The sequence below is a fragment of the Lissotriton helveticus genome, chromosome 9 (genome assembly GCF_964261635.1).
Source record: "Lissotriton helveticus chromosome 9, aLisHel1.1, whole genome shotgun sequence".
Classification (NCBI taxonomy): domain Eukaryota; kingdom Metazoa; phylum Chordata; class Amphibia; order Caudata; family Salamandridae; genus Lissotriton; species Lissotriton helveticus.
In genome coordinates this window covers 769,868,575-769,891,429 of record NC_136070.1, presented here as the reverse complement: position 1 = coordinate 769,891,429, position 22,855 = coordinate 769,868,575, and the positions used below count along the sequence as shown (strand labels likewise).

At 49.8% G+C, this 22,855-nt stretch overlaps 1 protein-coding gene across 2 annotated transcripts in view; it reads right to left on the bottom strand.

The window, feature by feature from the left end:
* The window catches only part of ERCC2 (ERCC excision repair 2, TFIIH core complex helicase subunit), a 1,411,027-nt gene that overhangs the window by 1,061,420 nt on the left and 326,752 nt on the right, over positions 1–22,855 (bottom strand). For both annotated transcript variants that reach the window (XM_078660894.1, XM_078660895.1), the window contains exon 3: positions 10,396–10,473. In XM_078660894.1, the coding sequence (XP_078517020.1) occupies positions 10,396–10,473 (78 nt within the window). The remainder of the gene's footprint in view (positions 1–10,395; positions 10,474–22,855) is intronic.

Genomic DNA, 22,855 nt, shown 5'->3' with positions numbered 1-22,855 from the left:
GATTTTGTGGTGGAATTTCTAGTTGAAGTACTGGACAGTGTATCTTTTATAGGCTGCATTATCTGTCTTTAAATTCTCTCTTAAGTGTCTGTGCATTTCTGCATCTTTTCGACACTTTAAGAGATTATTTTTGATTGCTCCGGGGTCCACGCACATGGGCGGGACTATTCACTAGATTATGACTATACACAGAGATCCCCTACTACAGAACTATTGCAACTGACTTGCCTCGGAAGGGAGACAAGATAGTGGCACACGCACGCCGGACTGGAAATGTGAACCCGCGCTAGCATGCTCTGCGAGCTGTCCCCCTTCCGTCCTCAGCAGCCTCATGCACTTTCACTTTCCATTCTCCCACTGGGACGGCTCGCAAAGCATGCTAGCGCGGGCTGTCACATTTCCAGTCCGGCATGCCATGTTGTGTATTTTACGCTGTGCGGCCTACACAACATGCCCAGGACGTGGAAGCGCACTGGCGTTTAAAATAAAATATGCCCCCGATGGAGTGGCCCTCAACGGCAGGACCGCTCAGGATAGACAGTGCCAGCATGCAGGCTGCTGTGCAGAGACTCTTCTTGGCGGCCTACGCGGGGTTCTAATGCGATGGCCCGCAGGGGCTCCCTCAGCATATGGGAGCCCTGGAGAAACACACCTCACCTCTCCACTTCCCCCAGGCCCCCTTCTGGGACCCGGGACTTCGCAGGACTTCCACCGCTCCCGCGGGGCTCTTCCTTCCTCATGGGAGCCCCACATGAACGAGCCACACCGGCCTCTTATGGCCGCGTCACAGGCCCCGCCCATGTCATGGGCAAGGATGCCTGACTTACTGGTTCTCCCCTGGCTTTGAAATATTTATACGCTGCTTCGTGAAAGGTGATGAGGATTTTACTCAAGCGCACCATTTCCTACTCACACCCCCTCCTCATGAAAAATTCAGGCCCATATGCCGATGGCTTTTTGCCAGGCTGGCATCTTAGAAAAGTATGCCTGTGGTATAAGACATTGCATTACTAAGGTGATCCTACCGGTATGGTCTCCAACAACTGCATGTTTTTTAAGCACAATATTTCTTGGGGGTGGAGAGCGAGTAAAAAGTCACCATATAAGCACTTAGCAGTTTCCAGCAGGTAGCAGTAAAACCATATCTATTCTGCAGTATTATTTTCGACATCAGCACCTCTGTTGCCTGGTAAAGACGAAAACACCTAGAATAAGTGGCCAACAGTCTAACTTGTTGAGTGGAACTAGTGAGGGAGCATCCAGCACTGATGGAAACGATAAGATTTTGTAAAAATTCTGATTTGGCAAAGTGTCTTTGTAAACTGGGCTTTTCTGCTAAAGCGCGTAGGTATGAAACTCTGTTAACGGATGGTGAGATCATTATAAGCAATTAGTTCCTTTAAAGTATCACTGAGAAGATGCACGACGCAAGTGGGCAAAGAAAAGCGGACTCCACGCTCTTTTGGCGGGAAACCAGCTGGGCTCATCCCTGCGCGGTGGGAATCTGCTGCTCGCAGGCCTTTCTGTGCTTGCTGAGAGCCGGAACCGGACGCTCTTGTTCTGCGGAGCGGAGGAATGTTTTGTGTAACGGAACCGGACCTCCCTTTATTGTATGCGTTTTTATATAGCGCGGACTTCTTTACCCGAAAGTGTCAGAGCGCTTCACAATAGGAACAGTAATGTTACATGAGGAGAAATTTACACGTGAGCATGTTACAAAAGCAAAAGTTACGTTACATGAGGTAAAAGTGACAATTGTGCATGTATCAAGAGGAAACAAAATACAATAGGTAGCAAACGATAGGTTACAAGAGGAAAAAGTGAAGTGTGCCAACAAAAAAATTGGAAATTCCACAATTCTCGTATGCCAGTGCGTCTGGTCAGCCACAGACGATGTGGGCAGACATACAGCATGCCCACAGGGACGCCGGTTAATTTTCATTGGTGGCCAACAACTAAAGTTTACTTTTTTTTTTTAATTTTCACTTGAGGACAGCTCTAAAAAAACATAGTGTGTAGTAACTTTACGTAACGTAATAAAACGGGTGAATCCACAGACATCACAAGCTAGATTATAATGTGAAATGCTAAATTCTACTCTTTTATATTACATAATGTATTTTTCTTATGTTGTGTCGTGTTATGCTACTAACAAGCTCTTGCATAATGCCACTGGCAGAACGTTTTCGTGGAGATAGGGACAGAAGGCCCTTTTACGAAAAACACGTTTGACATATTTTCTTGTCTGGGAAACATTCCAACACATTGTATTTTTTGCGCCTCCTTCCGATGCCGTAAAGCTGAAGACTTTGATAAAGACAATTCGGACATCTATTCACATATTCAGATTTTAGTTCTAATTTTACTCATAATTAAGACCCCAAGTCATGCCTCTGTTCTTGAAAATTGCATTAACAAACCAATAGCTTGCCTGAGTGAACTGTAGAGAGTAGGTAATCTTGAAGCAAATTCATTTAGTTGAGCAGATCTGGCTCTAATTCAATAAACTTACCCACAAAGCAATGCAATGTGAATTAATCATTACACAACATTGTTTTCCATTCTTTATTTCTATAGCTAATTATATTTCTCTTAACTTCGTGCTCTATATTTGAATGCCTTAGTTTTAAATTATTTTTTACCTGGGCTTGCAATGCAATGTGAATTAATCATTACACAACATTGTTTTCCATTCTTTATTTCTATAGCTAATTATATTTCTCTTAACTTCGTGCTCTATATTTGAATGCATTAGTTTTAAATTATTTTCTACCTGGGTTTGCAATGGTAGTTTTGCATCTTTTGCGATTTAGCTTGGTTTATTTTAAACCATTATTGTCTAAACACACACAGAAAAAATAAATACACTTTTTTTGGCCAACAATTTATAGACTTTTGTTGCAATTGGTGTTGCAATATTTAGCAATGCCAAGAGCTAAAACTTAATTAATGCGAGACCTATTGCATTGCAAATGCTTGTTGAAAACTGAGGTTGAGTGATTATAGAAGACCAAAACTTGTTGAGAGGCTATTTTCTTGATAACACGGAGAATAACATGTTTCATGCTGGTCCAGGGGCCTATCTCTAGGTGTGGCAGATAGTAGATACCAAATTCCGGTCACCTACGCTGAAAATTAATAATGCTAATGTATCGATTTAGTGAGATATGGAAAAGGGGCTTGGGGCCCTGAGAATATCACCAGCCTCCCGGTTGAAGATAATAGATTTCTGAGGATCCTCTTAAGCCTCCTTCATCATTCTATATTCTGCACAAAGTGGTTTCTATGCCCTAATTGTTATTTTTTTTGCTTTTTACCCTTTGTTTTTGTTGTTGACTGTAGGTCGATCCAGAGTTATGATTTGTGACCACGACTGGGGGCCAAGCACTGCCGGTCTCCCAGCTGGGTGAGGGGGCATCACTCATGAAATCCAAGTCAACCTGCCAAAGGACCCAGAAGTCCCTGTACCTGCCTGCTTGCCAAGACCCGTGTGCCCTGTAAGGAAAAAAAAGCAGTGCAGTGAGCGTGGTCCAGTCGGGGATTCTAGTGATTGGATCCCTGTAGCGAGTTGTGAGGAGAGAGCTGCTGCACCGATTAGGTTGTTACCCATGTGCAGGGAAAGGTCAGTGACCTCCATATGCCAGAGGAGGGCTGCCGTGAAGTGACCAATGAGCATTGCTGCACCAATCAGATTATCGCTCGTGTGTAGATTTGAAGTCGGCGACCCTGTATGCCAGGCGGGGTCACTGTGAAGATTGCTGCCGTGCCGATCGAGCTGTAGCCTGTGTGCAGAGCGAAGTCAGTGACACCTTATGGCAAGTGGGATCGTCATGAAGATTGCTGCTGCGTGGATGATGCTGTAGCCCATGTACAGAGTGAGGACAGTGACCCAATATCTCGGTGAGGCGAAGGGGGGTGTGGCAAGCCAGAAAAGTCAAGAAGTGTGGTCTGGTTGACACAGTCGTCGTGAGAAGGCAGCCGTGTGGTAATCCGAGCAGGCCTATGCCCCTACTGAGGACCAGCACTAGGAGCGCTGCACCACTCCACTCTACCTTCTTCTCTGTGAAGGATCGCAGGAAACTTACCTGTATCAGAGGAGCCTCGAGGACCCCCTGGCCTCTGCCTTCACAGGCCCGCTTGTGAGGTACTCAAGGACAGTTGACCGCTGCCCCTCCCGGGCTATGTGTGAGGAACTTACCAGAGACGGCAGCTGCACCTTCAGCACCCGTGAAGGCGGCATGCCTGGACACTCTGGTCATTCGGATTCTGCTGGTAAGACTGATTTACGAGCCAGACTGTCTACAGGAAACTTGCCTGCCATATAGCGCTTCGGTGCTGGAACACTTTTGATTTTAATAAAGAGTCGGAGTGGGACTCCTGAGGCTCAGACCACTAATGGGGTTTAACCTGAAAGTCAAATATATTGAATGGGGAATAACCACTACCCCTAGCGAAAGGGGAGTGGGAATCAGGAACCTGCCAATAAAACACTAAGGCCTTGACTTCAGGTGACAGGGTGTACTGTTTATGAATGTCATACTTTACGTTCATATATAAATACTCCTTTTTAGTTCTCGCTTAATATCTCACATGCGCGGATGCTGTGAGGGGTATTGTATACAGTAAAGAGCTTGGAACCAGCCAACTACTTACCATTTGTTGGCTTGATCGTCATTCTTATTAGCTGCCATCGAATTGGCCACTATATGCCTTACATCACTTCCTTTTTTTCCTCTGGAGCATGGCCTAAGTACTAATTAATTTCATTTAATTAGTGTCCTTCTGCTGCTTGCATTGTGATTCAGGGTACTTTTTTCATTTTTCTACCTATCATTTCCACTTCCGTGCTACACTTTTGTGTTGCTTTTAACTTCCATCCTACATGTTTGTTGTTGCCTTTATTTGTTTTGGAATGTGTCGCTTCCTTCTACAGCACCAAGCAAAGTGCACAGACAAATAAACCAATCTGTGTGACTGCATGTATTTGAACGCTGTACCTCTTCTCTGCGCATATCCATGTATGTGTCTGTTTTAAGAGTACAATACACTACTCTGAAAGCGGACTCTCATAGTCCTCCCAGACAGGCAGTCCAGTCACAAGCTTGAGACCGGGTTTCCACTAAGCAACATAAACAGTTTGGACAAATCTGTGCCTTTACAATAACCCTGGGCGTAGTTTGCGTAGTAGCGCTATGCGTAGCTATGTGAAGTGCACTTCGCACTACGAGAGCAATGCATAGCTACGCGAACTGCGTAGTGCGGTAGGAAAAATGCTGTTCGCACTGATTGCACAGTGCCGGATGCTTGTCCGCACCGTACAATCACTGCAAACGGCACCTTGCACAGCGCAAGCAGTCATTTTCTGCCGCTCGAGTAGATTTGTACTCAAGCCGCAGCTTTCTCAACGCGGACTGGTAGTTTCTCATCGCGAGCGGTCACAAGCATACACGACCACTCGCAATGAAAAACCGAACCGCCCCGCTTTGAGAATCTCGCCGGGAGGTATATTTCCCACACTCGTGATCGGGAACTTGATGTTGCTGATCGCGAATGAGGACAAAGTCTCGCCGGGATGTTGATTTTGCTCGCTTGCGGTCGCCACCTTGACGTTGAGGACCGCGAGCAAGCAAAAAATGCCCGATACGCTACGTGTTTTTGCACAGTGCTACGTACAATTCGCGTAGCACGTAGTAGCGCAAACTACACAGGCTCCGCGAGGGTAGCATAGTCCTACGCCCAGGGTTACTTTTTAACACTAAGTATTTGGCTTTTTAAAGTCCCTCAGTTTTGGGCAGCACGGAAGTTAATCAATTTCTCCTTACAACCGGTGTCCTGTCTTATATGTATTCCAACTTTTCTCTAAATATGCAAAGAATGTGTTTGTTTAAAGCTCTTCAGTTTTGTGAAGTACAGCAACTACTCCATTTCTCCTCAAAACCTGGGCCTAAGTCCACATTCTCATTTGTATTCCACCGAAAGCGCTTCCTGGCGCTCTATACTCGTATGCACTTGGGTGCAAGAGATGTAGCCAAAGCTTCACTCCACTCTGCTCCAATCTACCCCACTGCACTCCACTCTTATCTAATCTGTCCCAATCGCCCTCACTCCACTTCAATCTACCGCACTCATGCCCATCTACCGCACTCATGCCCATCTACCGCACTCATGCCCATCTACCGCACTCATGCCCATCTACCGCACTCATGCCCATCTACCGCACTCATGCCCATCTACCGCACTCATGCCCATCTACCGCACTCATGCCCATCTACCCCACTCATGCCAATCTACCCTGATCTACCTCATTCCAATCTAACCCACTCCACTCCAAGCTACCCTACAACACTCTACCCCAGTCCACTTCAATCTACCACAATCTACTCCACTCTACCCCAACGACCACACTCCACTTAACTCCAATCTATCACAATCTACCCCACTACGACCCATTCTACTCCAATTTACCCCAATCTACTCCACTCTACCCCGATGTGCCGCACTCTACTCCGATGTGCCGCACTCTACCCCGATGTGCCGCACTCTACCCCGATGTGCCGCACTCCACCCCGATGTGACGCACTCCACCCCGATGTGACGCACTCCACCCCGATGTGACGCACTCCACCCCGATGTGACGCACTCCACCCCGATGTGCCGCACTCCACCCCGATGTGCCGCACTCCACCCCGATGTGCCGCACTCCACCCCGATGTGCCGCACTCCACCCCGATGTGCCGCACTCCACCCCGATGTGCCGCACTCCACCCCGATGTGCCGCACTCCACCCCGATGTGCCGCACTCCACCCCGATGTGCCGCACTCCACCCCGATGTGCCGCACTCCACCCCGATGTGCCGCACTCCACCCCGATGTGCCGCACTCCACCCCGATGTGCCGCACTCCACCCCGATGTGCCGCACTCCACCCCGATGTGCCGCACTCCACCCCGATGTGCCGCACTCCACCCCGATGTGCCGCACTCCACACCACCCCAGGCTACCCCACCACAATCTAACCCACTCCAATACACTCCACTCCACTCTAACCACAATCTACCCCACCTTACTCTACCCCAATTTACTCACTCCACCCTTCCACAATCTACCCCACAACACTCTACCCACTTCACTCAAATCTACTCCACATCACTCCGATCTACCCCAATCTCCTTTACCCCACTCAACCCCTATCTACCCCAATCCACTCCACTCCAATCCACCCCACCTCAATATACCCCAATACAGTCTATCCCACCCCACCTAAATCTATCCCATTCCAATCTACTCTGCTCCACCAAAATCTACCCACTCCAATTCGACCACACCCCAATGTACCACTATCTACCCCACACCAGTCCAATCTACCCCAATCCATCCGACCACCCAAATCTACTGCAATCTACCCCCTCCAAACCACCCCACTGCACTCTACCCCACTGCACCCCAATCTACCTCAGTCCACTCCAATCAACCCCACACAAATCTACTGCACTCCACTCTAATGTACGCCAATCCATCACACTCCAATCTACCCCACTCAATCCAATACACCCAATCTACCCCCTCCACTCAAGTAACCTCACTCCAATCCACTCTATCCAATTTATTCAACTTCAGATTCCCCAATCTACCCCACTCCAATATACTCCTCCTCAATCTACCCCACTCCACCCCATCCCAATCTACCCTAACAAATCTACCCCACCCCTCTCCAATCTACCCCAGCCCTCTCCAATCTAGCCCAATCTGCCCCACTCCATCCCAACGAAATCCAACCCTTCTCAACCCGAATATCCACTCCACTCTACAGCCACTCCACTCAAATCTACCTCACTCCACTCCAACCAACTCCAATCTGCCTCACTCAACTGCAATCTAACCCACTTCCAAACAATCTACCCCACTCCCAAACAATCTACCACACTCCCCCACAATCTACCCCACTCCAATCTACCCCACACCAATAACATCTAGCCATGCTGAACAGCAAGTTCAAATTCAAGTTCAGGAATTTGTATAGCGCACTACTCACCCAGAGTGTCTCAAGGCGCTTGGGGGAGGGGGTGCATTATTTATCGAATAGCCAGGTTTTGAGTTCCTTCCTGAAGGAAATATGATTCTGGGTAAGGCGGAGGTGAGTGGGGAGAGAATTCCAAGTTTTGGCCGCCAAGTAGGAGAAGGATCTTCCTCCCATGGTGGATCTATGGATGCGCGGAACTGCGGCGAGGGCTTGATTGGAGGATCTTAGTTGGCGGGTCGGTGTGTAGAAGGACAGTCGTGTGTTGAGGCATTCGGGTCCTAGTTTGTAGAGGGCCTTGTGTGCGTGGGTGAGGAGACGGAACGTTATTCTCTTGTTGATGGGAAGCCAGTGGAGGTCTTTCAGGTGACCGGTAATGTGAGCTTGGCCACACTAGTGTACAACCACACTAGTGTACAACATGGCTAAAACGCATTACTAAAGCAAACGGCTCTCACATAGGCTTTGCCAATGCTGGTTTAATAAAAGCAAATATTTGACCAGACAATCATTTACTGCTGCAGTTGCACGCATTTTTAGCCTGTGTTCACACCCTTTGTCTACCTTCCCCCTTGGGAAGCCTTGGACTACTTGACCAGGGGTACCACAGAGTCAAGTGCTGAAGGGATACTTGGCTCAGATGCTCAGGATCCATCGTGGGTCGAGCCCTGGGGCATCAGGAGTAAAAGGCCTCAACCACACGGTTCAACCCATTAGCTTATGCTTTCCCTGTGGCCCACAGAACAGGGTTCTGACAAACCCCTAGATACATCCACACTCAAGAATGCCTTTTCAATTACAGATAAGAAAGACCAGAGATCCAGGAGCCAATGAAAGTATCACTGAGCATGTTTGTCATTGAAATACTTCACTGGTCTTGAATCGCTTAATTACTTTAAGCACTTTGACGCCTCCTCAGGGGTAGTAAGCGCTATATAAATGCAATTACAATACAACAGAATAAGGAATATGCTCACAAGCTACGGAATACGCATTGCTGCTTATTCGTCAAATCTTCCTATGGGTTGGGTCTCACCACATTCAGCTTCATTGTGAGGTTTACAGAACCAAAAATGTTAATCTATCGGCCCATTTGTGTGCAATTTGGGTCTTCAGACTTACAAGCCTGCTTTAATCAATCTAATGGCGATGTATACAGTATTTCTATTGCACAATCCTAGCAAAAAAGGAGGAGAGCACTGGACATGGTCAAAGACAAACAAAGTCAATGAGTAATAGGAGAGGAAGCTTGGTTGTGGATGGTTAATGCATAGTGATGCAGTGCTCTTTAAAGAGGTGAGTTTTCAACTATTTCCTATATTCAAGCACCTTGGGCCAGGGTCCTGACAGATACAGATTTTGTTCCAGATCTTTTTTCTTTTTTTACACTCTTACTCTACAGTCATGGTTTCCTGACTGCGGGTGTGTCAAAAACTACCATAGGTGTTAAGTTTTATTGCACAATAAGCAGGGGTGTTGCTTGTGATGGCTTTGCAAATGATGCCGCTGGCTTTGAAGAAGGTGCAGCTGGCAAGGGGAGCCAATGGAATCCCATCAGGATGGGGGTGATGTGATTATATTTCTTCATGATGGACTCTCACCAAGTTTGTTATGGGGTGGGAAAGATCTTGGTTGTTGAAATGGAGATGGTCGAATACAAGCATATAATTAGACATTGCCTACTAATTATGAACTTTTGCCTTTGCTAGATATGAAGAAGCATGAAGATACTTTACATATGGAAGGAAATACAAGACTTCTTAGATAATGAAATAGGTTCCTGCTTCCCATCCATTACTCATGATTATAGAACTTGAGAATTGCATATTTGTATGTGATATGCCTATTTTATGTCTAAGGCTACTTTAACCGAAGTAACGACTTCCTGGGGCAGGGAAATGCTAATTAATTAGGCTAGATAGAAACAACTCACATTCCGGGGCGTCAATGGAAAACGCGATGGAACAGTGCCCATAATGATCAACACAAATGTCATCTAAAGGCTCCAGAAACATACATGTTTGCTTTTTCTCTGTCTTCTCTATAAAGAACATATCAATCAATATATTTCCACTTTATTCCGACCTTCTTTCTCCTCCCCGTTTCAGCTGATACACAGTAGTCTACAGACGTCCTTCATGGATGAGTAGTATATAAAAACACAATGAAAAGCAGTGGCCTTGATCTAATACGACCACAAGTGTGGGAGGAATTATAGAGCTTGCCTTAGTTATCCTACTACTCATTGAAACATTTACAAGTCTTACTGTAGGATACAGTTGGACAACTGTAAAGGTTGGATACGTTGCATCAAAACAACAAAACTACCCACAAAAAGTTAAAAATTGACATTATATTTAATTAGTATTCCGGTCTTACCTGTTGATATGCAACAATGAGTGACAAAAGGGAGACAGTCTTTCCAGTTCCTGAAGGCATCTCAAGCACTCCATGACCCTAAGAAATGGTGAAGGTGAAGGTGAAGAACAGAAAAGAAAAGCAGCAGGTGGGGACAAAATATAGATAGATGGGAACAAGGGAGAAAAAAGCACGAATAAAAAAAAAGAGCATGGAAAAAAATAGTAGCAAAGAAAAACAAGAAAAGGGGTAATTGGAGGGATAAGAGGCAATTGTGGTGGAAAAGACAGAAAACATAATAGAAGCAGAAAGTGAAGAAGGTATACCGAAGAAGACGAAAATGAACATGAACCGAAACAAAAAAAGAAAACAACAACAAAAAATAGGATATTTGGAGGAAAGAAATAGGACCAATACAAAAGCATGAAAGAAAAATAAAAAAGAAGTGCAAACAGCAATACAGAGCCACAGACAAAGAAAAAAAATAGAAAGGCAGAAGAGGCAAGAGAAATAATAAAGACAATAATTAGTATTTCACATACAGGTTCCTGACAATCTGTAAATAAGCACCTATGTGATATAGTTGGTGTCAGTGATACAAAAAAGGTGAGGAGACTAAAGTATTACAGGTATTCAATCGTGTTGCTCGAGGACAGGAATTAGACAAAAACTATTAGATTCACAGATAAAGTTATGTAGCTTGGAAGACTAGGTCGATTTGAAAAATACCTGCATAAACTCAGTGTACTCTGAATTGGCATTAAAGGCCACAGCATATGATTACGGCTAAAAGTATTTTTTTTGTAAAAACAATTTTTATTGGCATTCAAGCCTAAAAAGGAGATTGATACAATCAGCAAAATAATGCAGTGATTAATGACAATCCAGGATGATAACACTTTCCATACATGAAGCCATTTATAAAACAATCCCCATAACAGTTCCCGCCCTGCATCCCACCCACCCCTGTCAGTGCGCCCTACGTCCTTCGTCAGTGAGCTTATAACCAACAGAAACTCTCCCTCCAGTTAACTATATAATCTAATTTGATGGGGGAACCGACCTTCCAGAACCCATGCCGTGTATGTAGTAATCGTGTGCATCGTTGGAAGTAGGGTACCCACTAAAGTATCACTCCTACGCTGCTGCCCCATCTTCTTCCTCACTCAGATCATTCTCAGGCAGCTGGAGTGCTACCACCAAGCCCTCCCATGCTCTCGCTACCTCTAAGGCCTTGTCATTGTCTAGGCGCCTGGCCTGTTGCAGTCGCAGCGTGCTCTCAGCCCTCGCCCATCGTATCAGAGTGGCCCTCCAACGCAAGTAGCTGGGACCCTGGTTGGATTTCCAGTGCATAGTGATCTCTCTTTTGGCTAAAATCAGGCCCAAATCATAAAACTTGCTAGTGACGCGAGTTCGGGAGGTGTGAGGGAACCATAACAATAAGCAAACGCCCATATCCACCTCTATCTGCCGGTCCGTGACAGCATTCAGGCAAGCCAGCACCGCTCCCCAGTAACCAGTCAGCCCCCCACAGGACCAAAACATGTGTGCAAAGTCTGCTCCAGCCGTCCCACATCGAGGACAGAGCGACGATGCGCCCTCAAAATATTGTGAAATCTTAACTGGTGTCAGGTATGCACGGTGCAGCGTAAAGAACTGGACTAATTGGAACCTGGCATTCCTAGTGCCCTTCCACGCGCGGCGCACCAGCTGCGGCCACGTTGACTCAGGGATCGGTCGCCCAACATCACATTCCCATTTGGCTCTCAACCCATCCAGGGGTAGTAGGGCTTCAGTTGAGAGCCTCCGATAGAGGCAGGTGACGGCCTTGTAAGTACCAGCTGCCATGACCGCATATTGGCAGCTCACGGATGTCGGTGGCTCGGTGACCCCCCCCCTGCAGTGTCTCCGAATACTGGCCACCAGCGAGGCGTGCAGCAGGTAATCACCTCTTGGGAGGTCATAAGCGTCTCGCAACTCTTGGAAAGTGAGCAGCGTACCATCTTTGTAAAGATCTCCAAGCATTTGCAAACCGAGTTCCTCCCAGGTTGCCAGCGCTGACCAGTCACCCCCATGTGGGAAGGCCGTGCATATCCCTAGAGGAATTTCAGGGGCATACGGGCGAGCGGTACCCGAGCGCCTATGGCAACGAAGCCAACAGCTACGAAGAGTACGTTCCTCCAGAGTGAACCGGGTAAGGTCCAGCTTCTGGCCCAGGATTATAAAAGAGATGACATGTCTGGGAAACAGTCTGCACTGCATCCCCTATGGGCCCCGGAACTCCAAAGCTACCGCCTGGGTAAGCCACTGCAGTTGTGCCGCCAGGAAATACCATTCGAAATCCGGGACCGCAAGCCCCCCATCTGCCCTAGGGCGCATCAAAGTGGCCAGCGCAACGCGCCGCCTACCTGATCCCCAGATGAACCCGGAGATTAAGGAGCGGAGCCTGCTAAAAACCGACGCCGGGATCCATATTGGTAGAGTGCGGAACAGATATAATAAGCGGGGGAGCGCTACCATTTTCAGTAATGCCACTCGCCCCACGACCGACAGAGGCAGTGTCCGCCAGAATCCCATGGAGCCTTGCAGATTCCTGATCGCTCTTTCAATGTTACCCTCCAAGAGGGCCAGTGAAGAGTGATAAATATGTGTACCCAGGTAAGGGAGGCAAGGGTATGCCCAGCGCAGTTCACCCTCTGGTTGGGAGTCATCCGTCTTCAGCGTCAGCGGGAAAAGACAAGATTTTCCCCAGTTGACTCGTAGTCCCGAGAGGTGGCCAAAATCTAGGAGCAAGCGCTCGGCACCACTAGCGCACTCGATAGCTAGCGCAAATAGTTGAGGGGACAAGGAGCATCCCTGTCGCGTCCCCCGACCAACCCTGCACGTGGCGGAGATGGCAGCACCAGTCTTGACTCGAGCGGTGGCTGCGGCATAAAGCAAGGCAGTCCACTTCACAAACCGCTCACCCAGTCCAAAGGCCCCCAGTACCCGGAGCAGGTACGGCCACTCTACGCTGTCAAAGGCCTTCTCGATGTCAATCGAAAGGACAGCGGCATCAGGGAAGTCTTCAACATTGCCCCCCATGATCCGAAGCAGCCGACGCACACAGGTGGCAGTGGTGCGTTGGGGAATAAAGCCCGCATGATTGGGGTGCACCAAAGCTCGCATGTGAGCAAGAAGCCGCGTCGCGAGAACCTTACTCAGGATCTTATAGTCCGTCGTGAGCATGGAAAGCGGGCGATAGGCCGAGCGAGAGCTGGCATCGCCGCCACGCTTCAGTAAGGGTATCACTAAAGCCTCGCGAGTGGTCGCAGGTAAAGCCCCGGTGTCCCATGCTTCCCGGTAAACCGCATGCAACCACGGGGTCAGCACATCCGCGTAGGTTGCATAAAATTGAATCGGTAGACCATCCGCACCATGGGTCTTGTGGCGAGCCATGTGCTTAATAGCTGCACGTATCTCCCCTTCGGTGATTTCCCCGCCTAAGCGGTCCACCTGATCCGGATCGAGCCGGGGAAGCCGCGCCGCAAGCAAGAAGTCATCAAGCTCCGCAGGCGCACTTGACATCGCGCTCTTATAAAGGTGTGTATAGTATGCCAAGAATTGGGCGTTGATCTCCGATTGAGTGTAAACCAGGTGTCCCTCCGGGGTAGCCAAAGCCACAATCGGAGTACCGCGAGTCCCAGGGTTAGCTAGCCAGGCCAGCAGGGAGCCCACCTTGTCGCGTTCAACATGAGCTCTAAGAAGAAACTCCTTATAGTCAAAGCAGCAGAGCTTCTCGATCTTTGATGCAACTTCCTCTCGCGCAGCTGAAACGGCTCCGTGAGCCTCAGGAGTCATGTGACTACGTCGCTCCTCCGCGCGCAAGCGATCCTCGCTCAGTGCGACGTCCTGCTGGAGGGTCTTGCGGACTCCCGCGGTAGCCGAAAGACAAACTCCCCGAATTACCGCATTGAAGGCGTCACACTCCAGCGCCCTACTCGACGCTGTGCCCTCATTAGCAGCAAAATAGCCTTCCACCCCGGTTCGTATATCAGCCTTAAACGCCGCGTCCTCCAGCGCCAGCGGGTTCAACCGCCATGTTGGGATAGCTTGGCGTTGCCGTGTCCATTGGACCACTACCAAGCAAGGGTTATGGTCAGATATCGTTTTAGCCAGGTACTCGCTGTGGCGGATCAAACACTGAGCGTCCGGTGAGCAGAGAATGCTGTCAAGGCGAACATGCAGAGCATGCGGGTGGGGGAGTAAAAGGAAAAATCCCTCTCAGCAGGGTGTTGAGTACGCCATGCATCGACCAGGCCCCAGCTACTTTGCCACTCTCGCCTACTCTTCGCTAGCCTGTGAGCCGCTGACTGTGCCAGTGGTGGGTGAGACCTGTCTAATTCCACATCCAACACAGAGTTAAAATCCCCCCCTAGCAGGACCGTATTAGCCAGGACTGTCGCCAGTTTCCCCGACAATCGTGTGAAAAAGGCAGGCTGCTCCACATTCGGGGCGTAAACACTGCAAAGCATTACGTCCCTCCCATCCAGTCGGCCCTGCACAGCCACAAATCTCCCCTCAGGATCTACCACTGTCACCAAGGGCTGGAAGGGAACCCCTGCTCTCACAAGATCAAAACTCCCCTTGCAAAGGCCGAGTACACGGTGTAAAACAACTGGCCCCGTCACCTGCGCTGCAAAGCCCGCCCCTCCGTCTGGTCAATATGCGTTCCCTGCAGGAAAGCTACCTGGATCCCCCTGCGAACAAGATAGGCATGTACCTTGTGACGTTTCAGCATGGAATTCAGTCCCCGCACATTCCAGGTTACACACTTCAGTTCAGGTATGGTCCCCATTCACAATAGCAGGTACAGTTCTGAGTAACGAAAAAACTCCAGGCGCAGGACAACACCCCAAAACCTGAGTCCTAAGACCACCCAACAAACCCGGGTCCCACCCATCCCCAGAATAGGCCCCCAACCGCAGAAACCCATCCAAATGCAAAAGTCCCAATAAGAACAGTCTCTGGCAACTACCAGAGTCTCACAATAGGTGTGAGATCGTGGGGGTCCGGCACCACTTCCAACAGACCGCGAGCCACACATACCGCCAGCCCGGCCTCTCCCAGTATTTCCTAGGCGTCCCACATCCCCACCGCGTCAGTGGCAGGAGCCATAAAGTGTACGAGGCAGCAGCCCAACAACTCTCGGCCAACCCGGGGTGGGCCAGAACACAATCATGCAAACCAAGCTCCGCTTCCCTGGTCGCGCACGTGGCAGCACCGCTGTGGGTCCCCGGGTCCAGTACCCCACTCCCAGCACTGGTTCGGCGCGCCGCTCAGTCCAGGGCAGATGTCGCTAGTAGGCCCCGATGTCGAGCCGCCCCTTCACACCGATGAGCAGGCGATCAGGCATGTGGCGGCAGGCGCGTCTGCCTCAGCGCGGCAGTGCCAGTGGCAGACGACTTTGGCCCCAGGCAGGGGGGGCCAGTGCCCCTGCACTCTGGTAAATGGCCGCTCCCGGGATCAGGCCCCGCCAGGTCCCGGGCACTCCGTCAGGGCCCCAGCGCCCCACACCAGCAGCAATCGGCAAGTCTCTCCAGATCACGGCCGCCCCAGGGGCCCGCAGCGTCGTCCTCACGGGCCCTCTGTAGTTGGCAGGGCACACCAGCGCCGCAGTTCGATCGCCCAGTTCGAGCAGGGCACCCCCACAGAAGCACCGCAGCGCCACGCAGGTCCAGGGCCGCACACAGCCCCCAGAGCACGAGCAGGGAGTCCCTCTGTTGACGCGTCCGCCGGGCGTTAGCAGCCACAGGAGGCACGCAGTCCTCTCACCTGTGGGTACACTCGACTGGGCACCGCGTCGTTCCCACACCAGGTCGGTCCGTACTCCGCCAACGCCGGTCGGCCGTGAAGCCGGGGCCCCGACCCTCGCCACAGTCAGCGACCGGCCGGCCCTCACTGCAAGGCGGCCACCTGAATAATTGAGGCCGGGGAAAAGCTGGGCGCACAGGCCGCAGAAGATGGCCGGCGCCGCCCACAGGATCTCGGGCGCGGGGCGACGTTGCACCGCCGCCGAGCCGGTCTCACCACTCCGGGCCGAACCTCAATGACCGCGGCTGGGGATGTGGACAATCCTAGTCCGTTAGGGCCAGCAGGAAAACGTTTAACAGGATAAACGGGGAAGGCAGGTGCGGAGCACGGAGCTCACACGTCCATTTTCGCCAGTGGCCAAGCCACGCCCCTCTGATTACGGCTAAAAGTATTTAAAGAAATGGGCCTCTGATATAAAACTGCATAGCCACCCACATGCACAGGTTTCAAGCTGTGAAGGTAAAATGCTGCCAAGGTAAAACAAGCTGGGTATTGATATCCCTCAAACATGACCTGAAGAAAATTAGATATCCTCTTGTGATACACTCCCATCTGCATTACAACATGGCAGAGAGATAATGTGTCCAAGGAGCTCTTCCACCCTGGCCCGCCAATCTAATAGCTTCACTGGGCTATAAGTGTCATAATGGTCATACATAAGAGCGCGCAGACACGCCTCAGAATACAGATGTACCCTGGCATAGCCAGAGAGCTGTATCTAAAGGAGATGCAAGCGAACGGAGCCCCCATGCAATATGGAGGCTGCAGCCATGTAGAAATCACTGGCTGTGTCAACATCCAGCAGCAAGCATGTAGTCAATGTGCAGCTGAGGAGCTGCAAGGTATACGGCTGACCCAGGGACTGCGGGGGCAGCAGTGAGGGGGCCCCACAATCAGCAGATACCAGGTGAAGTATGTGCTGCCTTCCCCAGAGGCCTTTGAATGCAGTGATGGAGCAAGGTTTCGCACGTAAAGCGACTTGCTCGGATTCAACACCCTCGAAATTATTTATAATATATTAATAAACATGTTTTGTGTACTAATAATTGTATTTCATGACATATTAGATATCTAAGGGAAGCTTGTCTATTTGCTTTTACTAACCATAATCCGCTTGCACTAAAATGGCTGCTGCTACGCGGAATTTTCTACTGCGCATGCGTCTGTCACACTCACGTGACATGATGTATCTTTCGCTTGGAGGGAAACTTTTGCTTCTGCGCACTAGAACTAAGATGGCTGTTATGTGATACTAACGTGCAAGAAGCTTGCATCGCTGCTTTTGCTAAGCTGCTTGTTCTGCCTAATGCTCTAGTTAAAATGATTTAATGGGAATAGAGTAGAGATAAGTGGTATACAGTGCATTCATTTATTTCTCTGTTCTAAAACTGTTTTTTTATTCTTGCATGTAACGTATTTCTTGCCTGAGATGTGCTGTGACTCCATTTTGAAACCCACACTGCGCATGTGCTGCACTTCACCCGAGTCTACAAGCCATGGCATTGAATCATTGCCAACATCGGACTTGACTGTGAAATCATGGGAACATGACCCTTCAACTTTGCAAGAGGAAGTTGGACTGAACAAAATAATTTACAATATTGATACATTCACTGCTGGGTGGGATAAAAGTGCATGGGAAAATAAATTGATGGACGGGAACACATATATTAATATTCATCGTAAAAGTTTCATTTTTGTGTGGTGTGATGACCTCTCCTCTTCTTTTGTCCAATCAAATTTGGGGATTCTTACACTTGAAACATTGGGGGGTGGTACACTGCCCTGGAAAATGGTATAACTAGGGTAGGCTTAGCTAGCTAATTTGTCCGACTTGTCCGAATAGCTGACCTGTCACTGACTCAACGCACTCAATAGGTGATCGAGAGCAGAGGTGCTGGCGGAGAACTCTGTCAGAAGATTCAATAACCCAATCGGGGTTCGGGAGCAAGGGTGCTGGCGGAGCACTCTGACGGAAGATTCGATAACCCAATCGGGGTTTGGCTAGCTGCAGAGAGGGTTGTAGCGCTGGCGTAGCAACTTTAACTGTGGGTGCCGGTCTTAGCCTGTGGTGGTCCTGTCCTGATCCAATTTGGCTACACCTGTCCTGATTTCTGGTCGGCACCTGTTGTCTTGCTGGCACTTGCACTTTTTGGGGTTCTATCCTTTAACTGACCCGTGGCCAGGGTTAGTTTTTCAAACCATTCTAGGTAAATATTCTATGTGGGTATGTCATTGTACTGTTTCCTTCTCTCTTCCCACCCTAATGTCAAATGCGTGACGACTGCCTTATAAAATCTTTGCATATTCTAATTCTAATCGTTATTTTCCTGATCGCAAGTTTTTCTGGTTACAAATGTTTGGATTATGACATTTAAAGAATTTTAGATAAAGAGTTTAAACCGTTCCAGAGTTTGTGGTTATTATATGAGTGCAAATGTTATTTTTCTACCTATTTTCTTGCTAACACCCTGATCCTTTAGGACTTATAGGTACCGGTGACAAGGATTGGTAAGTCAATGGTATAGGTCCTAAAAACGTAATATATAAATCACGGATTAGAGGAAAGTGCACAGGTTATCTGATTAAAGCTCATCATATGATGTTTATGGGCCCAGGTGAGTATGGTAAACTGAGTCGGGTGACCTGCGCGCTCTATCAGTATTTCTTTTGGTAGCAGAGGAAAGGTTAGGGATTATTTAGGATAGGTAGTTAGTTAAGTTTGACTATTAACTTTATTGATGAATATTGACTTGTATTGATTTTATGTATTAACCAAGACTTGTTCGTACCCGTTTTATGTTTTGTCTGGAATCCCCGGGGGCAGAATAGCGGGTGGTAAATGGAAGCCACACTGCAGTGAGGTCACTTGTCCGAGGAAGTAAGTGCATGGTTAGGTAGAACCGGAAGCACTGTTTTAGGGTATTTTCTGTATAAATGTGTGAATAATTGATAGCAAAGAGGTCGCTAGCAAAACTTTTTGTGTGATATCACCTAGAAAGGGTCACACTGAAGGAGTAGCAGGTTCTTCTGAGCTTGATTGATAGCAAAGGAGTTCACTAGTGGAACTGTGGTCTTAAAATATCCTAGAGGATAAGTCAGAGGGAGTAGCAGGTTCCCTAATCAGATCCGGTCGCTCCACCCGCTCCTGGCCGTCCTCGCATCTCATCCCCACTCTGTGCCCTGCCAGCCTGTGCCCCGACCTCGCTTTGCTTGGTATCGTATTTACTGCCTAATTAAGCATCGTTCCCTGCCAGCCTGTGCCCCGACCTCGCTCTGTTTGGTATCGTATTTACTGCCTAATTAAGCATCTGTGACAGCCTGAGCCCCGATCTCGCCTTGCATTGCTTTCTGCTGATGATATCGTATTTGCTGCCTTAGTTCAGTTGCTGCCTTAATTTCTGTTGCTGATATCGTGTTTACTGCCTTAATTGAGTTGCTGCCTTGGTTTCTGTTGCTGATATCGTATTTGCTGCACTAATTAAGCATTTGTGCCAGCCTGTGCCCCGATCTCGCCCTGCATTGCCTTTTGTTGTTGTTTGGTGCCATTTTGTGTCCCAGCCCATCTCTCCTCCCCGCTCCCTGCCGCTGCTCCCCCGCGGCCCCACCCCCGCTCCCTACAGCATCCTCAAGCAATCCCTTCCCCACGCGCCACCCCGCTCCCGCCTCCCAGCTGCTCCTCCCTCGCTCCGCCCCTATACTCTCCACTTATGGCAGTTAGGCATACGCGCAGCGGGCGCGCCGAAGGCGCGCCAAAGGTAAGCCCATCTACGCCCGTCCGCGCCTGGACCGCGCCCAGCGCCAGACTCCCTGGACCCCGCAATCACCACTCCACCCGCCTTACATACGACGCCGCAACCCTCACTGCACTCAACAACGGCCGACTCCCCGACTGCCACCAAGCCGCCCCAGGACGCGCCCATGGACCCTTCACCTGCCAATCCTGCAAGTTCTGCTGCATCAGAACCCACACTGCAACCACAAACACCAAACAGAGCCCAAACAACAACCACCTGAAGTGCATCCTGCTCAACACCCGCTCGGTCAACAGACACGCCATTGAACTATGGAACCTACTCGACACCACAACTCCGGACGTCGCCTTTCTCACGGAAACCTGGATGAACGCCTCATCAGCGCCCGACATAGCCATAGCCATCCCGGAAAGATACAAGATCATCCGAAGGGACCGCATCAACCAAACAGGAGGAGGCATCGCCATCGTCCACAAGAACTCCATCCGCATCACGACCAGCTCCGACGACACCCTCACAGCCGCCGAACATCTTCACTTCCAGATTCACACCGACCCCAAGACAACACTTAGAGGCACCCTCGTCTACATACCCCAAGGACCCCGCACACAATTCTGCGAAGACATCACTGACTTTATCAGCCCACACGCCCTCCCCTCCAAGGACTACATTCTCCTTGGGGACCTCAACTTCCACCTGGAAAAGAACAACGATAGCAATACCACCACCCTTCTGGACAACCTCGCCAATCTCGGACTCAAACAACTGGTAAACACCTCCCCCCACTACACCTGAGACACGCTCGACACAATCTTCTCCTTCAGCAAACACATCTCCTTCAACCACGCCACAGGACTCCACTGGACAGACCACAGCTGCGTCCACTTCAACTTCAGAAAAATCACCATACACCACCAACCACAACAAGTTCCCCGCAGAAACTGGAACAAAATTACCACCGACCAGCTCACCACATCGCTAAACCAAAACCCCCCCGCCAGAGTATCGGACCCAAACCATGCAGCCATCAATCTCGCACAATGGATCACCCGCTGCGCCGACGAATTAGCACCCTTGAAAAACCACCACAACAAGCCAGGAAGCAAAAGAGCCACCTGACGACCTCAAAAACTCCCCCAAAAAATGCCGCACCTTCGAGAAAGCCTGGCAAAAAAAAACAATCTCAGACAACATGACCGCCCTCAAGGACGCCACCCGCAAACACCACCAGCTGATCCGATCCACCAAGAAATCAGCATTCAAGGATCGACTCGACAACAACGCCCACAACAGCAAGGAACTCTTCAGCACTGTCAAAGAGCTTACCAACCCCAGCGCCGACACCAATGACATCACACCCTCTCAAGACCTCGGCGACTCTCTAGCCTCGTTCTTCCACAGCAAGATCGCTGACATACATAACAGCTTCGGCGAACAACTCACTCCCCTCACCACCGAACTGAAGCCCCCCACCACCAGCCTTTGCGCCTGGACCCCGATCAGCACCTAAGACACCATCCGCTTGATGAACTCCATCCACTCCGGATCACCAACCGACCCATGCCCACACCACATCTTCAACAAGGCCGACTCCATCATCGCACCCCAACTCCGGGATATCATCAACTGCTCCCTCTACAACGCTACCTTCCCAGAAAGCTGGAAACATGCCGAACTCAGTGCCCTCCTGAAGAAACCTACAGCAGACCCCACCGAACTTAAGAACTACCGCCCTATCTCGCTCCTCCCATTCCCTGCCAAAGTCATAGAGAAGACTGTCAACAACCAGCTCGCCGCCTTCCTCAAGTCTAACGGCTCCCTCGACCCCTCACAATCCGGCTTCCGAGCCGAACACAGCACCGAGACCGCCCTCATCGCAGCCACAGACGACCTCCGAACACTACTAGACAACGGGGAAACAGCGGCCCTCATCCTCCTGGACCTCTCCGCAGCATTTGACACAGTCTGCCATAGCACCCTTGTACAACGCCTCAGCAACGTCGGGATACAAGAAAAAGCATTGGACTAGATCATCTCATTCCTCGCCGGAAGAACCCAGAGAGTCCGCCTCCCCCTTCAGATCAGAGGCCACCGAAGTCATCTGTGGAGTACCACAAGGATTATCCCTGAGCCCCACCCTCTTCAACGTCTACATGAGCCCCCTCTCTTCCATCGCACGCCAGCACAACCTTAACATCATCTCCTACGCGGACGACACACAGCTGATCCTCTCCCTCACAAAAGACCCAAACACCGCCAAAACCAACCTACACGAAGGGATGAAAGACGTAGCCAAGTGGATGAAGAACAGCCGCCTAAAACTGAATTCAGACAAGACGGAAGTCCTCATTCTAGGATCACCCCCCTCTGCATGGGACGACTCATGGTGGCCACCAGCCGTTAGCAGCGCGCCCAAACCAACGGACCACGCTCGCAACCTGGGATTCATTCTAGACTCCTCCCTCTCAATGACCAGACAAGTCAACGCCGTCTCGTCCTCATGCTTCAACATCTTACGCATGCTCCGAAAGATCTTCCGATGGATCCCCACCGAAACAAGAAAGACGGTCACCCAAGCACTTGTCACAAGCCGACTGGACTACGGAAACACCCTATACGCGGGAACCACAGCCAAACTGCAGAATAAACTCCAACGCATTCAGAACGCCTCCGCCCGACTCATCCTAGACATACCCCACCACAATCACATCTCCGGTCACCTGAGAGACCTTCACTGGCTCCCTGTCAACAAGAGAATCATGTTCCGTCTCCTCACCCACGCACACAAGGCCCTCTATGACCTAGGACCCAGTTACCTCAACACGCGCCTGACCTTTTACACCCCCACCCATCAACTACGATCGTCCAATCAA